The 17,338-nt window shown below is 65.8% G+C and overlaps 1 protein-coding gene across 3 annotated transcripts in view; it reads left to right on the top strand.

Annotated features, from left to right (window-relative positions):
* The window catches only part of MTA1 (metastasis associated 1), a 34,012-nt gene that overhangs the window by 9,331 nt on the left and 7,343 nt on the right, over nucleotides 1–17,338 (top strand). For all 3 annotated transcript variants that reach the window (XM_040641295.1, XM_040641294.1, XM_040641296.1), the window contains exons 2-10: nucleotides 4,211–4,278; nucleotides 8,365–8,458; nucleotides 11,250–11,300; nucleotides 11,476–11,602; nucleotides 11,671–11,734; nucleotides 13,147–13,264; nucleotides 15,670–15,772; nucleotides 16,364–16,463; nucleotides 16,837–17,025. In XM_040641295.1, coding sequence (XP_040497229.1) covers nucleotides 4,211–4,278; nucleotides 8,365–8,458; nucleotides 11,250–11,300; nucleotides 11,476–11,602; nucleotides 11,671–11,734; nucleotides 13,147–13,264; nucleotides 15,670–15,772; nucleotides 16,364–16,463; nucleotides 16,837–17,025 — 914 coding nt within the window. The remainder of the gene's footprint in view (nucleotides 1–4,210; nucleotides 4,279–8,364; nucleotides 8,459–11,249; nucleotides 11,301–11,475; nucleotides 11,603–11,670; nucleotides 11,735–13,146; nucleotides 13,265–15,669; nucleotides 15,773–16,363; nucleotides 16,464–16,836; nucleotides 17,026–17,338) is intronic.

Here is a 17,338-nt window from a genome sequence, read left to right as displayed (position 1 = left end):
ACGGGGCACGGCCGCCGCAGTAAGAGCAGCGTGTGTGTAGCTCGCAGCAGATGACGGTCGGAAACGTGGAAGATCTGACGGAGCGTCTCGTCGCCGCTGAGCTTCTCCACGATGGTGACCGAAACGTGCTGCTGTCCACGCTCCTGACCCCTCATTCATCACTCGGCAGGGAGGCCGCGTACGGCGCTGACGTGACCACATGGTGTTTGCGTGCGGCCACCGGAGCGGCGTGTCCACGGCCGGCGTGGGACAGCTGGTGGCCCGAGACCACGCGGCATGCGGGGTGGCGCGAAGTCACGTGGGAGCAGGCTCCGAGCGGCGTGCGTGGACTGGCCACAGCCGAGCGTGTTTCTGGACAGGTTGGGGGGAGGCCGCTCCGCGCAGACTGAAGTGGGGTCTGCCGGCCCGTGGCGGTGGGCCTGCGCAGACGTGGTTTCTGGAGGGGAGCTGCCATGGGCCGCCACCAGAGACGGTCCTGCGCGGGCGTTTCTCTGGGGGCCCCCAGCCGGCACAGGAGTGGCACGCGCGACGGGGACGGAAAACGCATGAGGCGAGTGCTCAGAGCCCTTGCGCTGCAGGCCGGTGGCTTCTGGGGGAACGTTTGAGTCTCTCCTGCCGCTGAACCCATGGGTCAGCGCGACCTCCCTCCGACCTCGCGGACTTCACTGGCCTCAGCCTGTGGGTTCCGACCCCAGGTCGAGGCTGAGTGTTTTCACCCGACTCCCACTGCAGCTCAGTGGCTCAGCAGGGCTGTAATTTTACTGCGATTTCTTAAATCCGGGACAGAAGTTGACATTCTGGGGAGCCCAGCACTGTCACTGCGTGGTTGTGGAAGCTGGTCCTTGCCGTGTGCTTGGTACCCGTCCTCTGCGAGCCGTGTGAACTTGCCCTCGAGCGACACTCACACCTGGTGAGGCCGTGGTGGCCCCGGCTGACACGGCGCGAAGCTCAGACCGTCACTGCCCTGCGGTGTCCACACAGTCCCGGTTACAGCGGGAGGCAGAGCTGGGCGCAAGCCCTGCGTGCAGGGATGTAGGCCTCACCGCGGACCCCGTGCACACGGGGGGCTCTGTGCTTCCGGACGCATGTGACCGTCTGGTGCTGCCTCGACCACACGGTTGTTTCCCGCCGCGTCCAGGCCACAGTCAGGGCCCAGGCTTCAGGCCGGCCTGTCCCAGGGACCCACCGACAGCGCGTGATTCTCAGTCAGCCTCGCATGACCAGACGCCTGTGCGCTCGCCCGAGGCCGCCAGCCACAGTCATGACGTTGTTCACACGCTCCGTGTGGTTTTCTCATCGGACGCGCGTCGGCTACAGCACACGTCTGCACTAACGGACGTCATGGTCGGTCTGGACGGTGCACAGCACTGACCTTGGACCCCAGAGACACAAAAGGTCCTCCCCCCAAAACCTCTCAGTGCTTCTGCGTAGACGGGTGTTGGTCTAAAGCCCTGTATGCACTTACTCTCGTCTTTAATGTCATTGATGGAAGGCGAGTGGCAATGTTGGGTGAGTGCCTACAGGGTGTCCTGGGCGGAGCCTGCTGTGCGTGGTGCTGCATGTGTCCCCTGAGCTCCCAGACCCTCGTGAGCGTCCGTGCGGACTCGGGATTTCTGTGCGCACAGGGCTGTGCCTGGGTGTTATTTTCCTTCGTCCTAGGACTTGGCGTGTCCTGGTGGGGAGGAAGCTTCCAGTGTGACGTTAGCCGTGGGTTCCCCGTGCGTCTGTGACGAAGCTCCCTCTACCTTCCCGTTTGCTGGAGTTTCCCCCGCATCTGCTCAGACCGCCGCGCGGCTGCCCTCCTCATTCTGCCCCTGCGATTTCCAGTGTTGAACCAACCTTGTGTTCGCAGCTGGATCCCTGTGGCTGCAGCTTCTCGTCCACTCCCTTGTGTCTGTGGGCCTGGCGTCCGTCCCCCTTCGGTGGTGGCTGGGTTCACCAGTGACGCCGCCGGGCCTGGAGGGCCGCCTTTTTGTCCTTTAATTTTATTTTCTTGGTTGCAAGTGGAAGGTTTTTTAATCTATGGGTCGATATTTTTTTTTTCTCCATATTTATTTACTTATTTTAGGAAGAGCACACGGCGGGGGGAGGGGCAGAGGCAGAGGGAGACACCGACTCACGGCATCGGGACCTGAGCCCGAGGCAGACGCTCAGCCGCCTGAGCCCCCAGGCGCCCTCAGCCCGGTTTCTTTAACAGGCACGGGGTTACCTGTTTCTCGAGCGCGAGCTTGGGGGGTTGCGTTTGTCCAGCGTGCGCCCCATTTCATCGGAGCCCCCACACTTGCTGGCACAGAGCCGTGCCACGGTCCCTTCCCGCCAGCTCTCGCTCGCCTGCGTTCCCCACGCCAGTCGTAGCTTCTCGCTCTTTCCTGTGTCAGCCCGACCTGAGGTTCATCGACTCACCGGTCGTTTTCACGAGCAGCTTGCTTGAGCGTGTGTTCGCGTGTTTGCACGCAGGGCTGCGACTGCCGGCCGGGAGGGGTGGAGAGTGGGTGCGGGCGGGCGGGCGGCGGGGGCGGTGGGGCTTCTCCTGGGCCGTGACTGGTTTAGACGTGAATAACAGCTTCGGTTTAACTGGTTCCTTAGTTTCTTATGAGGAAAGGTTTGAAGAGTGATATAAGTGCATAAAAATGGCTTTTTGAGCAACAATTTGTGTGATAAAATTCACGCTTTCTGAGTGTAGTGTTCGCTGAATTTTCTATTTCGTGGGCTGCATGGGATCACCACAGTGTGTGTTCAGAGCGTTCCCACTGCCCTCAGGCCGACCTCGTGCCTGTCATGGGTGCCCTTCGGTAGACCTCTCTTTCTTCAGCTAACCCATGAGCACGTCCCTTTGAGCACCGTAGCCACGGTCCCTCTGGGTTGTTGGTCTCTGTGAGGACGCGGCCACGTCTGACCCAGCTGTGCCCTAAGGTGCAGGGCCGGGGGGCCCCCTCGGGTGCAGGGCCCGGGGGCCCCCTCGGGTGCAGGGCCGGGGAGAGCCCTCGGGTGCAGGGCCGGGGACAGCCCTCGGGTGCAGGGCCGGGGACAGCCCTCGTGTGCAGGGCCGGGGAGCCCCCTCAGGTGCAGGGCAGGGGAGAACCCTCGGGTGCAGGGCCGGGGACAACCCTCGTGTGCAGGGCCGGGGAGCCCCCTTGGGTGCAGGGCAGGGGAGACCCCGGCAGGAGGCAGGTGCTTATTTAGACTTCTCAAGCACCCCTAAGAACTCTTGTGGGGATGGAGCTGGGTGAGGTCCTTCGGCAGAAACTGTGCTCAGTGTGGGCATTTGGCTGCCTGCAGGCCCTAACCGGGTTCCAGCTAGACAAGCCTCCTGCTGGCCATCTCCTGCAGAGCTGCCCTGGGGAGGGACGCAGGCCTTCCGTGTGGGCACCGGGGAAGGCGTTCCTGGGACAGGCTGGTGGGGGCTGCAGTCTGGCCTTTCCTGGCGCTGAATCTCCCCCAGCTGCGCAGAAGGACCTGCGACATGAAGGCTGGCAACTGGGTGGCCTCATGGCTGGCCTGAGCTTACTGTGGGAGCTTGCCAGCCTCCCACCGTGGGCCTCTTGGGAAATCGCAGGTGACTGCCAGCCTCCCTGAGATAGAGCCCAGGCTGCCCGCTGCGGAGCCGGAGGGATGCTCGTGCTGACATGGCGTCCGGGGGACCTGGCGGGTGGCGGCAGGGCCTCTGGACCTTGTCCCTCTGGCACGTGATGCCGTCCCCATTCCAGTGGGCTCTGCCGCTGCCAGGGCTTCCTGGGGCCAGGGCGAGGAGGTGCAGGGGTCCGGCAGGCCCCCCACCCCCAGCCCCACCCCTCACGCTGACGTGGTCTCTGGGACTGCTGGTGGCTGTGCTCGGTTGTCTGCCCACCAGCCTGCATGACTGGGGGCCTGCCTTTCCGGCCAGCAGCAGCCCCTAGGAAGCTGTCCCCATGGGGAAGCTGCAATCTGGCTCCCACAGTGTCTCCCAGGAGGGACGGAGCTCCTGGGGGCAGCTGGTGTGGGACCTGGGTTGGGGGGGTTGCTACAGGTTTCTGCATCTTGGCCCCATGCCCAGCACCCGCCAGCACGTCCTGGTTACCTCGTCTCCCCAGCGGTATGGGGGGGCACCGTCTCCTTCATTCCCTCCTGTTTCCCGGCCCCTGGAACTGAGGGCGTGGGCATGTGGGGGGTCGGGACTCCGCGGTCCCCAGGGCTCAGTGCTGTGGGCTGACACTCTCTACTCTGTTTGCAGACTACGTCTATTTCGAGAACTCCTCCAGCAACCCGTACCTGATCCGTAGAATCGAGGAGCTCAACAAGGTAGGGTGTGCACGTGTGCCCTCCTTGGAGAGCTGGTCAGTGGGGTCCCTGTGGCCTTGTAAACGGGTGTGCTCTGCAGGGCCCTCAGCTGGACATGAGCGTCCAGAAAGTGTCTGGGTTGGACGCCCTGTGGGGTCCTCCTGCTGGGGGGTTCCCTGCCCACCTGCTGCCTCTTTCCCGCTCACCGAGGCGCCCTCCTCCCCCTCGCTCCAGGCCTGCAGAGCCTCTCCCACCCAGAGGTGTGAGCCGCTGGCCACCCTCCCCACCTCTCCTGCTGGTCTCCTGATCGGAGGCCTTCCGGGCAGTGCTGGGGGAGAGGCAGGCGTGTCCTGCATAGGCCACCGAGGCCCTGGGTCCACGGAGTCCCAGGGGCTGCTGTGGCCCCTCCTTAGGGAAAGCAGCTGTTGTCCTTAACCGGCGGGGGAGGACCTCACTGCTCGGTGAGGCCAGCCCTCGAGGACCTGCTGTTTGGGGCCTCAGGCTGTGTGGCAGTGTGGCTGGGGATTCTTGGGATTGGGCACGATGGGGCGGGAAGGCCAGGGTGCTGGTCTCCCAAAGGTCAGACTCGGTTGCGGCCGAGCCCTGACCCGCTGTCCCTGCTCAGCGAGAGCTGCCTCCGCACGTGCCACGTGGGGGTGGGGAGCCTGTGCTCGTGAGGCCTCAGCCCCAGGTACGGTATGTTGGGCTGGTTGGAGCAGCGGCCGCCCCTGGAAGGCCTGGTGCCAGGTCTGGAGGTGGCAGGGCCAAGGGGAAGTGGCCAGGACGTCGTGGGGCCCCTGGTGAGCTTGTGCTGACTGCCTGCTGGGGCCAGCAGGAGAAGGGGTGGGCGGCATCCGCAGCTGGACAGGAGCCCGTGGTCACCCATCCACCTGCTGGCACGTGCTGACTTGGGGACTCCTTCCATGGCTGTGGGGAGGGTGGCGGGGCAGCCAGGGGCCACCCCTGGAGTTGCCACAGATGGTGGGTCTCAGGACCCGGGCAGGTGGCTGGAGGTGGCCTCATTGACCAGGCCAGCACAGCCCCTGCCCTTCACTCTGGCTGTGATACCGAGAGGGCAGGCCGCACTGCCTGTGGTGGCCAGTGGGTGACAGTGAGGCACAGACAGAGCAGGGGCCCAACCCAGCAGAGGCCACAGCCGACACTTGTGTCCGTGGCTGGGGGGCCCCGACAGGGTGCGAGATGCCACCAGCAGTGGGAGTTCCAGGCAGGAGGTCCATCGAACACCTGTCCTGTTGGCCTCCGGACCCTCCCTGCACCAGAGAGGGCGAAGAGAGTGGGGGCCAGCTGAGCCAGGCAGGAGGGCCAGTGCTGGCCTTCAGGCATGGGTTGGGCATGTGCTCGGCCCCCGGGCCCCACCGACCTCCCATGCTGTCCCATGGGGCATGGGGCTCAGTCCTGGCTGGAGAAGTGGACTCCAGGTCCACCTGGCAGGTGCAGCTCCAGCAGGGGCTTCTAGGAGATCAGTTTGCAGGCCCTCCTGGTGGGGCCACCCTGCCCACAGGACCACAGGGCCCTCAGGCACCGCAGAAACGGCCCAGACGTGCCAGGTGTTCAGGGAAGGCCTTGAGCGTGGGAAGCCGTGTCCGCGCTCACGGAGAGAAGGACCTGGTGGAACTGGCCGCAGGAGAAACGAAGGGCCCAGCCGGAGTGCTGGTGCCGCAGAGAAAGGGGCCTGGGACGCTGTGGGGCAGCAGGTCCAGGGTGTGAGGGAGGACCGGAGCTGTTGGCAGGAATAAAGCCAGAGCCCGGGGTTAGCTGAGGACCTGAGGGTGTGCCCGGAAACCCAGAGTCCATCGTGCGGTCAGTAGGAAGTTCAGGAGACCAGCCCTGGCCTGAGAGCTGGGCCGGGTGGCCGGTGGGGCCGGGCAGAACTGACACCTGGGGGGGGGGGGCATGTTGGTGGGGGGGGAGGGCAGGGGCACCATGTTTCACCCCTTTTCCGTAAATGGAAAACAGTTTGAAAAGGAGTCTTCCTTACAGACCCGTAGCAGCGGTCCTATTGCATTTGGGGTCTCCTGAGGCCTCCTGCAAAGCCTGGCTTGTTAGTGAAGTGACCCTGGGCCATCCAGACCTTCAAAGTAATTGTCATGGTTTCTCCTCACAATTGTGCTGGGTCTGTACAGCGCTGGGGGAAATGGCTGTTTTGGAAGAAAAGGATCAGGACCTGGGGCAAGGGAACTGAGGAGGCGCGGGGAGGGGCCTGGGGTGATGGCCAGGCCACAGGTGCCCAGAAGGCAGCAGAGGCCCTGCAGGGAATCCTGGAATTAGAAGATTGGTCCTCGGTTTGGAACACAGGATGTGGGAGTCTCAGAAGAGGACAGCAAAGCACAGACGGTAGACCATTTGGGGCTGTAGCCCCACGGGTAGGGTCTGGGGACCTGCCAGAGAGCCTGCCCCCAGCCCCACATGCTGCCCTCACGACAGGAGACAGTTGCCAGCCTCTCACATTTGCAGAGCGCAGCTGGGGTGGGGCCCCCGGGAGCACCAGGAGGGGAGCTCATGGGAAAGGGAGTCCTGGACGTCCCGGGTTTCCAGGGCCCAGCCTGAGCCAGGCCTCACGTGGGCTAGGCCGTGCAAAGCAGCGCCTGTTCCCCTGGCCGGGGCACAGGGACCCCACCAGGGCCCTGGGAGTGGGAGCCGCAGGCTGTGCCCTGCGGACACAGGGATCCCATCCCATCCCGTCCCAGGGGCCATTGTGTCAGACCTCACCCTGGACTCCCGCATGGCCCTGACGGCGGTCCTGCGGATGTGCTTGTCGTCTGGAGCCCAGCAGGCGGCTTCTGGAACCGTTCCTAGGAAGGAGATCCTTGTGAGCTGGGATCCGTGGCTTGCGCAGCCTCATGAAGCCTTTGAATGCAAAGTGTCCACGAGTCTGTAGCCGACATTGTGACAAATGGTGTGTCTAACGGTTTAGTGTCCGTGCGCGACACAGGGCGCCTGCCAGCAGTCTCGCTGCCCCTTGTTTTCATACTTGGCACGAGAGTCTTCGTTCTCCCGATGGAGGGCTGTCGCTGTCGGGCGCGGCCCTGCACGTGTGTGTCCCTGCGCGTGCGAGCGCATGGGGTCCAGAGCTGGTCCTGCCTCTGTGTCGTGCCCAGGTGTGAAAAGTCCCCAGATTTCTTGAAAGATTGTCGGCCTCGTGGGATTAAATAACTCAAACGTGGAGTCGTGAGGACGATGTTGTCTAATGATAGGAATGCCAGTGCGCGGAGTCGGACAGAGTCGCGGTGGAAGACTTGTGTTGGTATTAGACGCTTCATAAGCTCCTGGAGTGGAGAAGAGTCCGCGCTTCCTGCAAGCTTACCCCCAGCGGACTCCGCGTCTTATTCTCATCCTGTTTGCGCGGCTCTTCAGAAGTCCTTAAAAGTGTCTCGAGCGCGGGCGTGGCAGCCCCCTCCCTGCGCTTGCTGCAAGCCCCTCCAGGCTGCTTATCTTTCTTTCTTGTTTTCAAGATCGATTGACTGATTGATTTGGGGGGGTGGGTGCGCAAGCAGAGACAAAGGGGGAGAGACGGAATCTTGAGCAGACCTTGAGCAGACCCTGCTGAGCAGGGAGCCTGAGGCGGGGCTCGACCCCACGACCCTGGGGTCAGGACCTGAGCTGAACTCAAGAGGCGGACACTGGCTGGACTGGGCCCCCAAGTGCCCCTGGCTGCTTCTCTTCTGATGCGGATCCAGGCTCCTGGCACCGGGGTCTGCTCAGGGCTGTGCCCGCCTTGACGAGGCCCAGAGGGGTGCTGAAGGCACAGCAGGCTGCGGCCGACCTCTGGGCATGGTTGTCCTTTCTGCTGGCCAGATGTCTGCCAGGTTCTGGCCCTGAGCAAGCAAGACCTGGGGGAGGGACACCGAGGCCAATGGGAGGGAACCCGGGCCGGCGGGCTGGGGTCCACAAGATGGCACCGGGGGTGGAGGGAAGATAGACCTGGAGGGAAGGGGCCCTGACGGGGCTTAGGTCCGCCGTGCGTCCCCTCCCTGCCCCTTCCTCCTGGGAAGCCCTGGTCACACCCCAGGTCCCCTCTGGGGGCTGTCCCTGCTGGGAGCTGGGAGTCCGGGCATGTGTTCCTCAGACCCTGCCTCGCTGTTGCAGACGGCCAACGGGAACGTGGAGGCCAAGGTGGTGTGCTTCTACCGCAGGCGGGACATCTCCAGCACCCTCATCGCCCTGGCCGACAAGCACGCCAGTGAGTCTTGGCCGTTCCCCCGGGGGTGGCTCCCACCTGCCCTGGGCCCTCCGCTGCCCTGCGGTGTGCTGCCGTGGGCTGCAGACCCCTGGCCCAGGGTCGTTTCCCTGGGGTTTCTTCCTCACGAGATTAGTTTTGGGGAGCGTTCCCTGGATGTTGGGGTGGGGGGGCAAGGCCTCTGCTGCTCCTGTTGACCTGACCGAAAGGTTTTCACTGCTGCTCGGAGCACTGCTCTCAGAAACGGAGTCCGTCCGTCTGTCATTTGAACCCGATTCTCAGAAGCCCTGGCGTGTGGGGACTCCCAGCAGCGTAGAGCGAGCGCCAGGGTCTCCCTCCTGCTTGGGGCCGGTGTTCCCGCTCTCAGGCGGCCACAGTCTGGGGACTGGCCTGCACCTGCCTCCGTGCCCTGGGGTCCCACATGGCCCCTCCGGCCAGCAGTGAGGGGGGTGGTCCCAGAGTCCCCATCCTCAGGGTAGGACCTGCCTGAGCCTGGGCCGGGGTTCTGGCCTCTGTGAGGCAACGGCTCCCAGCGGGCGTGGACTGTGACTGCCCTGGTCCCCCAGGTGCTTGCCTACAGGGCTGTCCACCCTGGGGACAGGGCCCTATCTGTTCCTCTGGGTGGGGGTCCAGACACGGGGGAGCCAGGACCTCCTGGCCAGGCCCCAGGTCAAGGCAGGACTCAGGCCAGGGGAGCCCCTCTGCCTGTGCCCCCCAGCATGGTGCTGTGAGAGGCTGGATGCCCAGGCCACACTGGCCTCCTCCCTGGGTCCTGGAGGGGTTCGAGGGCAGTCGGTCCAGGACTAGGTCTCCCAGGGCCTTGGGGACGAGGGAGAGAAGTAGTGAGGTGCGTTGAAGGGCCCCTGGGGCAGGCCCTGCCCCGTGCCAGGGTTGACAGCAGAGCTGGTACCTGCTGGCCTCATCTGGCTTCCCAGGAGGACTCATCCCGGGTCCTACCCGCTGAGGGGCTGTCTGTGCTCGTGGGGGCGGCTGTGGGCCTGGGCTCTGGTTTCACTGGCCACTGTGCACTCGTGTTACAGGTGGCTGTGTGTCCAGTTGTAGATGGGGAAGCTGCCCCCCCCCCCAGGGGAAGCATGAGAGGTGGGACACAGGGTCACTGTTGGCTTGGGGTGTTGGCGCTTACAGATCTCCTCACCCATGTCCCCTGCCTGGCCCAGAGTGCCGCGGTCCTCACCCCTGAGCACATGGTGGTCCACGGCTGGGCTGTCCTGCTATGGGGCACCCTGGAGGTCAGCTCGAGGAGGGCCCTGGGCTGGCATTATGTGATGGGAGCTGGGGGGGGGGGGCAGTGTTGCCAGAAGGACCATGTTGGAGCTGTGGGATGGGCGGTGGCCGCCGAGGCTGCGCAGAGCCCTGCAGTGGGGTATGTGACGGGGTCCGTCTCAGGGCAGGACCCTGCCTGTGCTTTCCGGGACTGGCTGTTCTGTGTTGTAGCGGTTTTACCAGAAACCACGTTCCGCGGGGCCATCTCGGCTGGGGCAGTGAGGGTGAGATTGGTTGGCCGTTTTGCCCAGGCCCCAGCCCAGCATCAGGGGCCTCTTCTTCTGGCAGGAGGGGGAGACCCCGGGAGCCCGCTGCTCAGTCAGGGAGGCCTCTGGCCCGTACGGTCCATCGGCTGACAGGGGTTCTTCTGGGTCTGGGGCCCTGGGAGACAGAAGCCCCCGCCCTCCACTGCCAGGCCTGCAGCCCCAGCAACGGCTAGATGCCCCCCGGGCCACATGGGTGACCCGCAGCAGTGAGGCCTTCCTGGGATCCCCTGGCCTCTCTCTGCTCAGCCCTGACCCTTTGTGGGGACCCAGAACAGCCTCCTCAAGCCACAGCAGACGTGGCCACAGCCCCCTGGCACAAGCCACGCACGTCCACGCGCCCATGTGCCCTCGTGCACACGCCAACACAGAGTGGTCCCAAAAGCAGCACTCTGCCCCCAGAGCAAACCTTGGGCGGCTCTTGGGGTGTGTCCAAGCTGGGTGGTGCGGGGGCACAAGGCTGTGGGACGTCTCGCTCCCAGTCTTCTGGGGGTGCTGATGTGACCCACGCCTTGACCACGCCTGGGGCCCCTCCTCAGCCCTGCTGTTGGCGGCTCTGATGGGTGGGGTCTCGGAGCCCCGGTGGGCTTGTGTCCGCTGGGGAAGGGCCCAGGATGGCTGTCTCTGGCCCCGTTCCTAGCCATGCTGCCCCGGCCCACGGTGCTGTCCCAGGGCGGGTGTGAGTGTCAGGTGGGCTGGCGGGTGGGTGTCTGGACATGGGTGACGTCCCCAGACTGGGGGTGCAGCGGCTTGTGGGGTCTGCGGGAGTGGGCAGGGGGGTGCGAGACACCTGGAGCGAACACAGGACCGCCTCCCCCTGGCAGCCCTGGCCTGTTGTCTGAGCCGCAGGCTGCTGGGGACTCCCCTCGGTCACCACAGGGGGGCAGCAGAGGGCCGCGTGCGGGCTGACGGCCGGGATGGAGACCCAGGGTGGCCCAGGTGCTGCAGGCCCGTGAGGTGGCCGACCCCTGCATGCCCCTGGCATGGCCCCCCCCGCCCCCCGCACCACCCCAGACCTCCCGGGTGCTCCGGCGTCCCCACCCCGGAGGTGTGGCTGAGGCCCCGGGCGGCACTGCTCACCTGACCTGGGCCTGTCCCTTGCCCTTTGCCCCCTCTGAGGCCCTCGGAGCCCGTGTCCACCCGCCCTCCCTGCGTCCTGTCCTCACGGCCCACGGGCGGCCAGGTGGGCGGGCAGGCGCTGCTCCGTCGCTCACCTGCGGCTGGGGCGCTGTCTGTCTGTTGTGTAGCGCTGTCCGTCTGCTACAAGACCGGACCGGGGGCCGACAACGGCGAGGAAGGTAAGAGACGCTCGCTGCAGAGGACCCTCGCATGCCGCTGGGTGGGCGGCAGCCCCTGACCCGGGTCCCCGGGGCTGCTGCTCGGAGGAGGCCCTGCCCGCCCGTGCGGTGCCGGGGTGAGTGGACGCACGGGCAGGCCAGCCCCGCCGCAGGCTCACGGCCCCCTCCCCCCCAGGAGAGGTGGAGGAGGAGATGGAGAACCCCGAGATGGTGGACCTGCCCGAGAAGCTGAAGCACCAGCTCCGGCACCGGGAGCTGTTCCTCTCGCGGCAGCTGGAGTCGCTGCCCGCCACGCACATCAGGTAGCCAGCGGCCTGGAGGGTGCGCGGGGGCCTCCCTGCTCCGCTGACGGTGCGCCCCCCTCTTGCAGAGGGAAGTGCAGCGTCACCCTGCTCAACGAGACGGAGTCCCTCAAGTCCTACCTGGAGCGTGAGGTGAGGCCAGCTGCATGGTCCCCGGGGCCGTCCCCACCCCGCGGCTGGGCGCTGGGCGCTTTGCTTGGCTTCCCGGGTGGCGTCTGCATCCCTGGAGGACCAGCAGGGGCACGGCCTGGAGGCATCCTGACGGCCCGCGCTGGTCGCCACCTCGAAGCCGCGCTGTGCTGAGCCTCAGCCGTGTTGGCTGCACAACGGGAAGGGTTTCTGTTTCTGTAAAACCAAAAACATCAGGGTCGTGAGGGGCTTGGGGCCATGGAGCAAGAGTGGGGACCTTGTGCATTTGTAGGATGCTACCCACCGAGGCCATCCCCCAAGTTGTGACAACCGAAAATGTCTCCAGACAGCGCATGTGTCCCTGGGGAATGGCATGACCTGGGCAGAACGTGCACTGAGGTCATGGAGAAACGGCCCGTGGGGGGCCAGATGGGGTCTGGAGGGGCGGGGGCACGCTGGCGACGAGAGGGGCAGGGGAGGGGCGAGTGGCCCGAGGTGGCATGCTTGTTCTCAGCCACAGCCCCTCCCAGCGTGCAGAGCCTGGTGCATTGCAGGGGCCCGGACTGCGGACGTGAGCAGAATGGCCACGAGGACAGCCCGTGGTGCAGCCGTGCGCAGGCCTGACTCAGAGTCGGGAGTCCGGGAAGCCGCCCGGACGGGGATGAGCCCACAGTCCTGCAGAGCAGGCAGGGAGATGTTTGGAGAAGGCGCTGGACAGCGGAGGGTGGGAGGGAGCGTGGCGGGGGTGCCGCCTGTTTTTCCGAGGGGGCCCGTGCTCGTGGAGCCCCGCAGGACACGCTGTAGGGACTGAGCGCGACGGCCCGCCGTGATACGTGACGGCGTAAGGGCGGCACGCGTGTGTCCCGAGGGCGAGGGCCTGGCTCTTCTTGCCGGTGTCCGCTCACCTGCTGAGGAAGCACATTGTTGGAAGGGAAGAAGCAGGCGGCTGAGCAGTGGTGAAGACGCCATGAATTGTGTCTGCGCCCGGCCTCCGGGGGGTCGGGGAGTGGAGCGGGGTCCAGGGAGCATCAAGGGGTGAGCTGGCCCCCAGGCGCCCTAACCCCACATGCTGGCCGGCCAGGCCTCCACGCACGGCCTAGGTCAGCACGCTTGCTGTTGGGAGACAACCCAGGCAGCTCGACGCGGGTCCTGAGAAACTTGGCCGCGAGTCAGGACGCAAGGAGCTGGGGTCAGAAGGGCTGGTTGTGCCAGCTCCGAGGAAGGCGGCCTGGGCGTCGAGTCCAGAACGTTCTGTGGCCCCACGTGTTCGTCTGCTGGGGCAGCAGCGCAGTGCCCGGGGTCCCTGCCACAGCCGCTCCTGTGTGGGGCCGCTCGGAGGACTCCCCGTGCCCGGGGCGGGCTCCAGGCCAGGCTCGGGGCGCCCTGCTGATGCCGTCTCGTGTGCTGTCTTTCAGGATTTCTTCTTCTATTCTCTAGTCTACGACCCCCAGCAGAAGACCCTGCTGGCTGATAAGGGAGAGATCCGCGTGGGAAATCGGTACCAGGCGGACATCACTGACCTGCTGAAGGAAGGTAGGGCACAGGGCGGTGGGCAGGGCGGCCGCGGGCGAGGAGGGCGAGGTTCCTTCAGGGGGCTCTTTTAAGCTTGTTCTCCGAAAAATCTTCTTTGAATGAGTGTGCCTGTGTGGGCTGCTTGTGCCAGTGGGCAGTGCCGTCTGCGACCCGTCATGGCTCGCGGTGTCTCGCAGCAGGTGGAGGTGGCGGGCGGGACGGGGCTGTCAGCGGCTCAGTCACTGAGAAGGGGAGCCTGCGCTGGGGCAGCTGCCCTGCCCCCCTCCCCCCCCGCCCCCCTGTGTGCTCCCGTCGCCCGTCCCGCCCCTGCTTCTCTTTCTGCTGAAAGTCGCCAGCTGTGGCGTAGGGCCCGCCGCTCGCCAGGCGGCTGTGATGATCTTTTGTGGGTTTCCATCACTTGAGCTGCTCCTTCTATGGAGACGGCCCAGCCTCCATCCCGCGTCCTCTGCTTCTCTCGGCACCCCGGTGTCGCATCTCTGCTCCAGGCCCCGCCGGGGTCTCTGGGCCTGGCAGTCTTTCGGCCCCTCGGCCAGTCCCTTGGCGACGGAGTGCGTGTGGCCAGCATGTGCCCGCGCTCTGTCGGGCCGGCCAGATGGAGGTCCTGGGGCTCCTTTCCTCCTACCCGATCTCTGCCATCACCTGCTATTCTCTGAGGACACTCTCTTAGTGTCCACGTTCCTCTCCCATGGCCTCCGGCTCTCCTCCACGGATGTGATGACCTGTTTCTCTGAGACTGATCTTGTTTTTTTTTTAAATGTCTGGCGTTGGCTTGCACGTGTGTGCCCCCCACATACGTACCTACGTGACACCACGTCTACACGTGCGAGTCGCACACTGGTCTCCTCTTCTCCTTGATTGGTTTTTTGTTGGGGGGGTCCTGCTGGTTGGAGGTGAGGAGGGGTGTGGGGGGAAGCCATGCCAGGAGGCACACAGGTTCCCTCTGCCCTGCGTCCCACCTTCTGGCCCTTGGCCGCGTCTGGGGGTTTCCCTGAGCACTGCGCCCCACCTCCTACCTGCCCATCCTGGCCCGTCACTTGCCTCGCGACGGTCCCCTCCCCTTGCTGTGCGCACAGCTGGTGTTTGGGTCCACGTGGACTTCAGGGCCTCTGCTGGCCTCCTGATGACAGCAGGTCTGCGGGCGGGTCTGGTGACGACCAAAGGAGGACGTGGAGTGGCTTGAATGTCAGAGGGCCTCAGTTTCCCCGGCAGGGACCTGGGTGCCAGGCTCTAAGGGCTGCCTCGGGGATGTGGGGCCTGGGCCTGGGTCCACCGAGCTCCTGGGTGCTGCCGAGAGGGGGTCTCCACGGGCCCTGGAGCCAGGACCCTCCCAGGGAATGAAATTGCACCGTCACCTTTAATGCCTTGGAAACGCTCAAGGGTGCAGAGTGACGGCCGGCAGAGGCTTAGCTCAGGGTGGCCCTCGACCCTCGATGCCAGGAGCCGTGGGACCCCGGTGAGGGGTCTCGGCACACAGCTCCCCCGGAAGGACACCACCTACGACACCAGGCACATCCCACCCATACTCAGCCTGCAGCTCGCGGTGGCCCCCAAAACCCCGGCCTGCACCCGGGAGGGGTGTTCAGATCCTTGCCCTGGATCCGTCACGCACCCCTGCAGTGGGGGGCCTTCCTGCCACGACCCCAGATGGGCCCACGAGGCCTGACCCTCCCTGAGGCAAGGGAGTGCGTGTTTCCCTGGCGACTTTGAGCCCGGCTCGAGCCATCTGCTCACACAGGCTCCACGGTGGGCTCGCGGGGCCCTGACGCAGGTGGGACACACCCGTGAAGGTCCCTGTCCTTGGTCTGGAGTTCGCTGCCCCCGCAAGCAAGGGGCGCCGAGTGGATTGTTGGCACGTGTGCGGCCTGTGAGCCTGAGCTGGTTGTGGCCGTGGCCTTTCTCGCTCACGCGGGCTGGCCGCGCTGGGGCGCCAACTCTCCCCAGGTGTCTTCTGCACCGTCCGTGCTGGTCTCTGCCAGTGAGCTTCCTTCTTCAGAAGCCGTCGGGCCCGCCGGATTGTGGGGCGGGGGGCCTTCCTGGAAAGAGGATACACTGAAACGTGGCCTGTCTGGCACCGTGAGGGGCACTTGGGTGGCAGACGTCCGCGCTGGACGCGGCCACGTTGGCGTCCCGTGTCCTGGTCGTTGGGCGCACTGCTGCCGAGGCTGTAGGACCTCCGCCCCTGTTGTCGCACCTGGCTGCTCCAGCCCCCAGCGGGCGGGGCCTCGGCGGGCCGCGTGTGGAGCGCAGAATATCGTCGCGTGCCAGGCATGCCTGGAACTGCACGTGTGGCCTCGGGCCGGTCCCCCAGGGCCCCTGGAGGCAGGCAGACCCTTGGCTCTCACAGGCCTTGCTGCAAGCCTCGGGGCCTTAGGGTCTTGCTGGCATCACCGTTCCGTTTCTTGTAGGTGAGGAGGATGGCCGAGACCAGTCCAGACTGGAGACCAAGGTGTGGGAGGCACACAACCCTCTCATAGACAAGCAGATCGACCAGTTCCTGGTGGTGGCCCGGTGAGTTCTGGGCACCAGGGGCGGCAGGGGTGCTGCCTGGACCCCGGGCCTGTGTGCCTACCCACATCGCTCAGGGCCAGCCAGCGGCAGGGGCCGAGCAGCCAGGCACAGACGGGGCTGCTCCCCAGGACCCGAGGACTGGGCAGAAGTGCACGCTCATCTCTGGACAGTGGACAGGCTGTGGGCTGTTCCCCTGCAGACAGCTGGGGGGTAGCTGAGAAGGGAGGATGTGGCTCCTAAGGCCCCAGGGCCTGAGGGCCACGAGGGAGGCAGTGCTCTGAGGAGGACACCACCGCCCACCCCCTACCCCCATGGAGCCCTGGGGCTGGGCCAGTCGGAGGGGAGTCCCTGTGAGGGTGCAAGGGGCCCCCGTGCACTCAGTTGGACCCTGAGCCTTCGCTGTGGAGGGGTGGAGGGGGAGCCCTGCCACGAGCTCAGGAAGCTGAGCCATGGGCGGTGGCTGCCAGTGGCATGCTCTGTCCCTGGGTCCTCCCAGCCCACCGTGTCCTCCTGTCTTGCTGTGCTCTGGGGTGGGCTGGGGCACCTCTGTGCATCGGGCTCCGGTGGTCAGTGTCTCCCCGCTGCCCCCAGCTCCGTGGGCACCTTTGCGCGAGCCCTGGACTGTAGCAGCTCCGTCCGGCAGCCCAGCCTGCACATGAGTGCCGCAGCCGCCTCCCGGGACATCACCTTGGTGAGTGGGCCATATGCCGGGCATCGGCACAGGTGGGGACCCCGTCCGGTGCCGGTGGGGCCCATGGTGGCCCTTATGCTCTCAGGCCCTGGCGGGGCCTGCTGTGTCTGGGCTGCCCCATCCCTGCCCCGTGCAGGGCCCCTTGCTCCCTCGGGTCACCACACTAGCCGAGAAGCAGGGACGGGATGGCAGTGACGAAGCAGGTCGACCGCCCACGTTTCCTGGCTCCACGCAGCTGGGATGAGCCCGCCCCCTGCCTTCCAGGAGAGCCCAGCAGGCTCGTCCCGGGAGCAAGCCCACCTCCATCTCCCGGGACTGTCCTCCTCTCCTCTCGGGTGGGTGGGCCTGGGTGACCCCGTGTGTCCCGCCACAGTTCCACGCCATGGACACGCTGCACAAAAGCGTGTACGACGTCGCCAAGGCCATCTCGGCGCTGGTGCCACAGGGCGGGCCCGTGCTGTGCAGGGACGAGATGGAGGAGTGGTCGGCCTCTGAGGCCAGCCTTTTCGAGGAGGCCCTGGAGAAGTACGGGAAAGACTTCACAGACATTCAGCAAGACTTCGTGAGTGCCACAGGGTGGGCGCGGGACCCCCTCCCCAGGGCCGCCGTGTGTCAGCGCACCTGCGTCTGTTTGCAGCTCCCAGCGGCCCGGGCCCAGGTCAGGGGTCACTGCCGGGCGCCACCAGCGTCCTCCCGGCTTGTTGGAGTTCATTGGTTCTATTTACCCCACTGAGCCTCTCCTTATGTGTCCTGTTCTGCGTCCCTTGAGGGTGTCCACCCCCTTCCCCGCCCCTGCCTGGGGGCATGTGGGATTTACAGCCGGGGCAGGGCCCGTGCCCTCGCGCACCCCTCCCTGCGCCCCGCTGAACCACGCC

This window comes from Ursus maritimus, unplaced genomic scaffold, assembly GCF_017311325.1.
Source record: "Ursus maritimus isolate PB19 unplaced genomic scaffold, ASM1731132v1 scaffold_25, whole genome shotgun sequence".
NCBI lineage: Eukaryota > Metazoa > Chordata > Mammalia > Carnivora > Ursidae > Ursus > Ursus maritimus.
The sequence above is the reverse complement of the archived record's forward strand: the minus strand, read 5'-3'. Positions and strand labels throughout refer to the sequence as shown.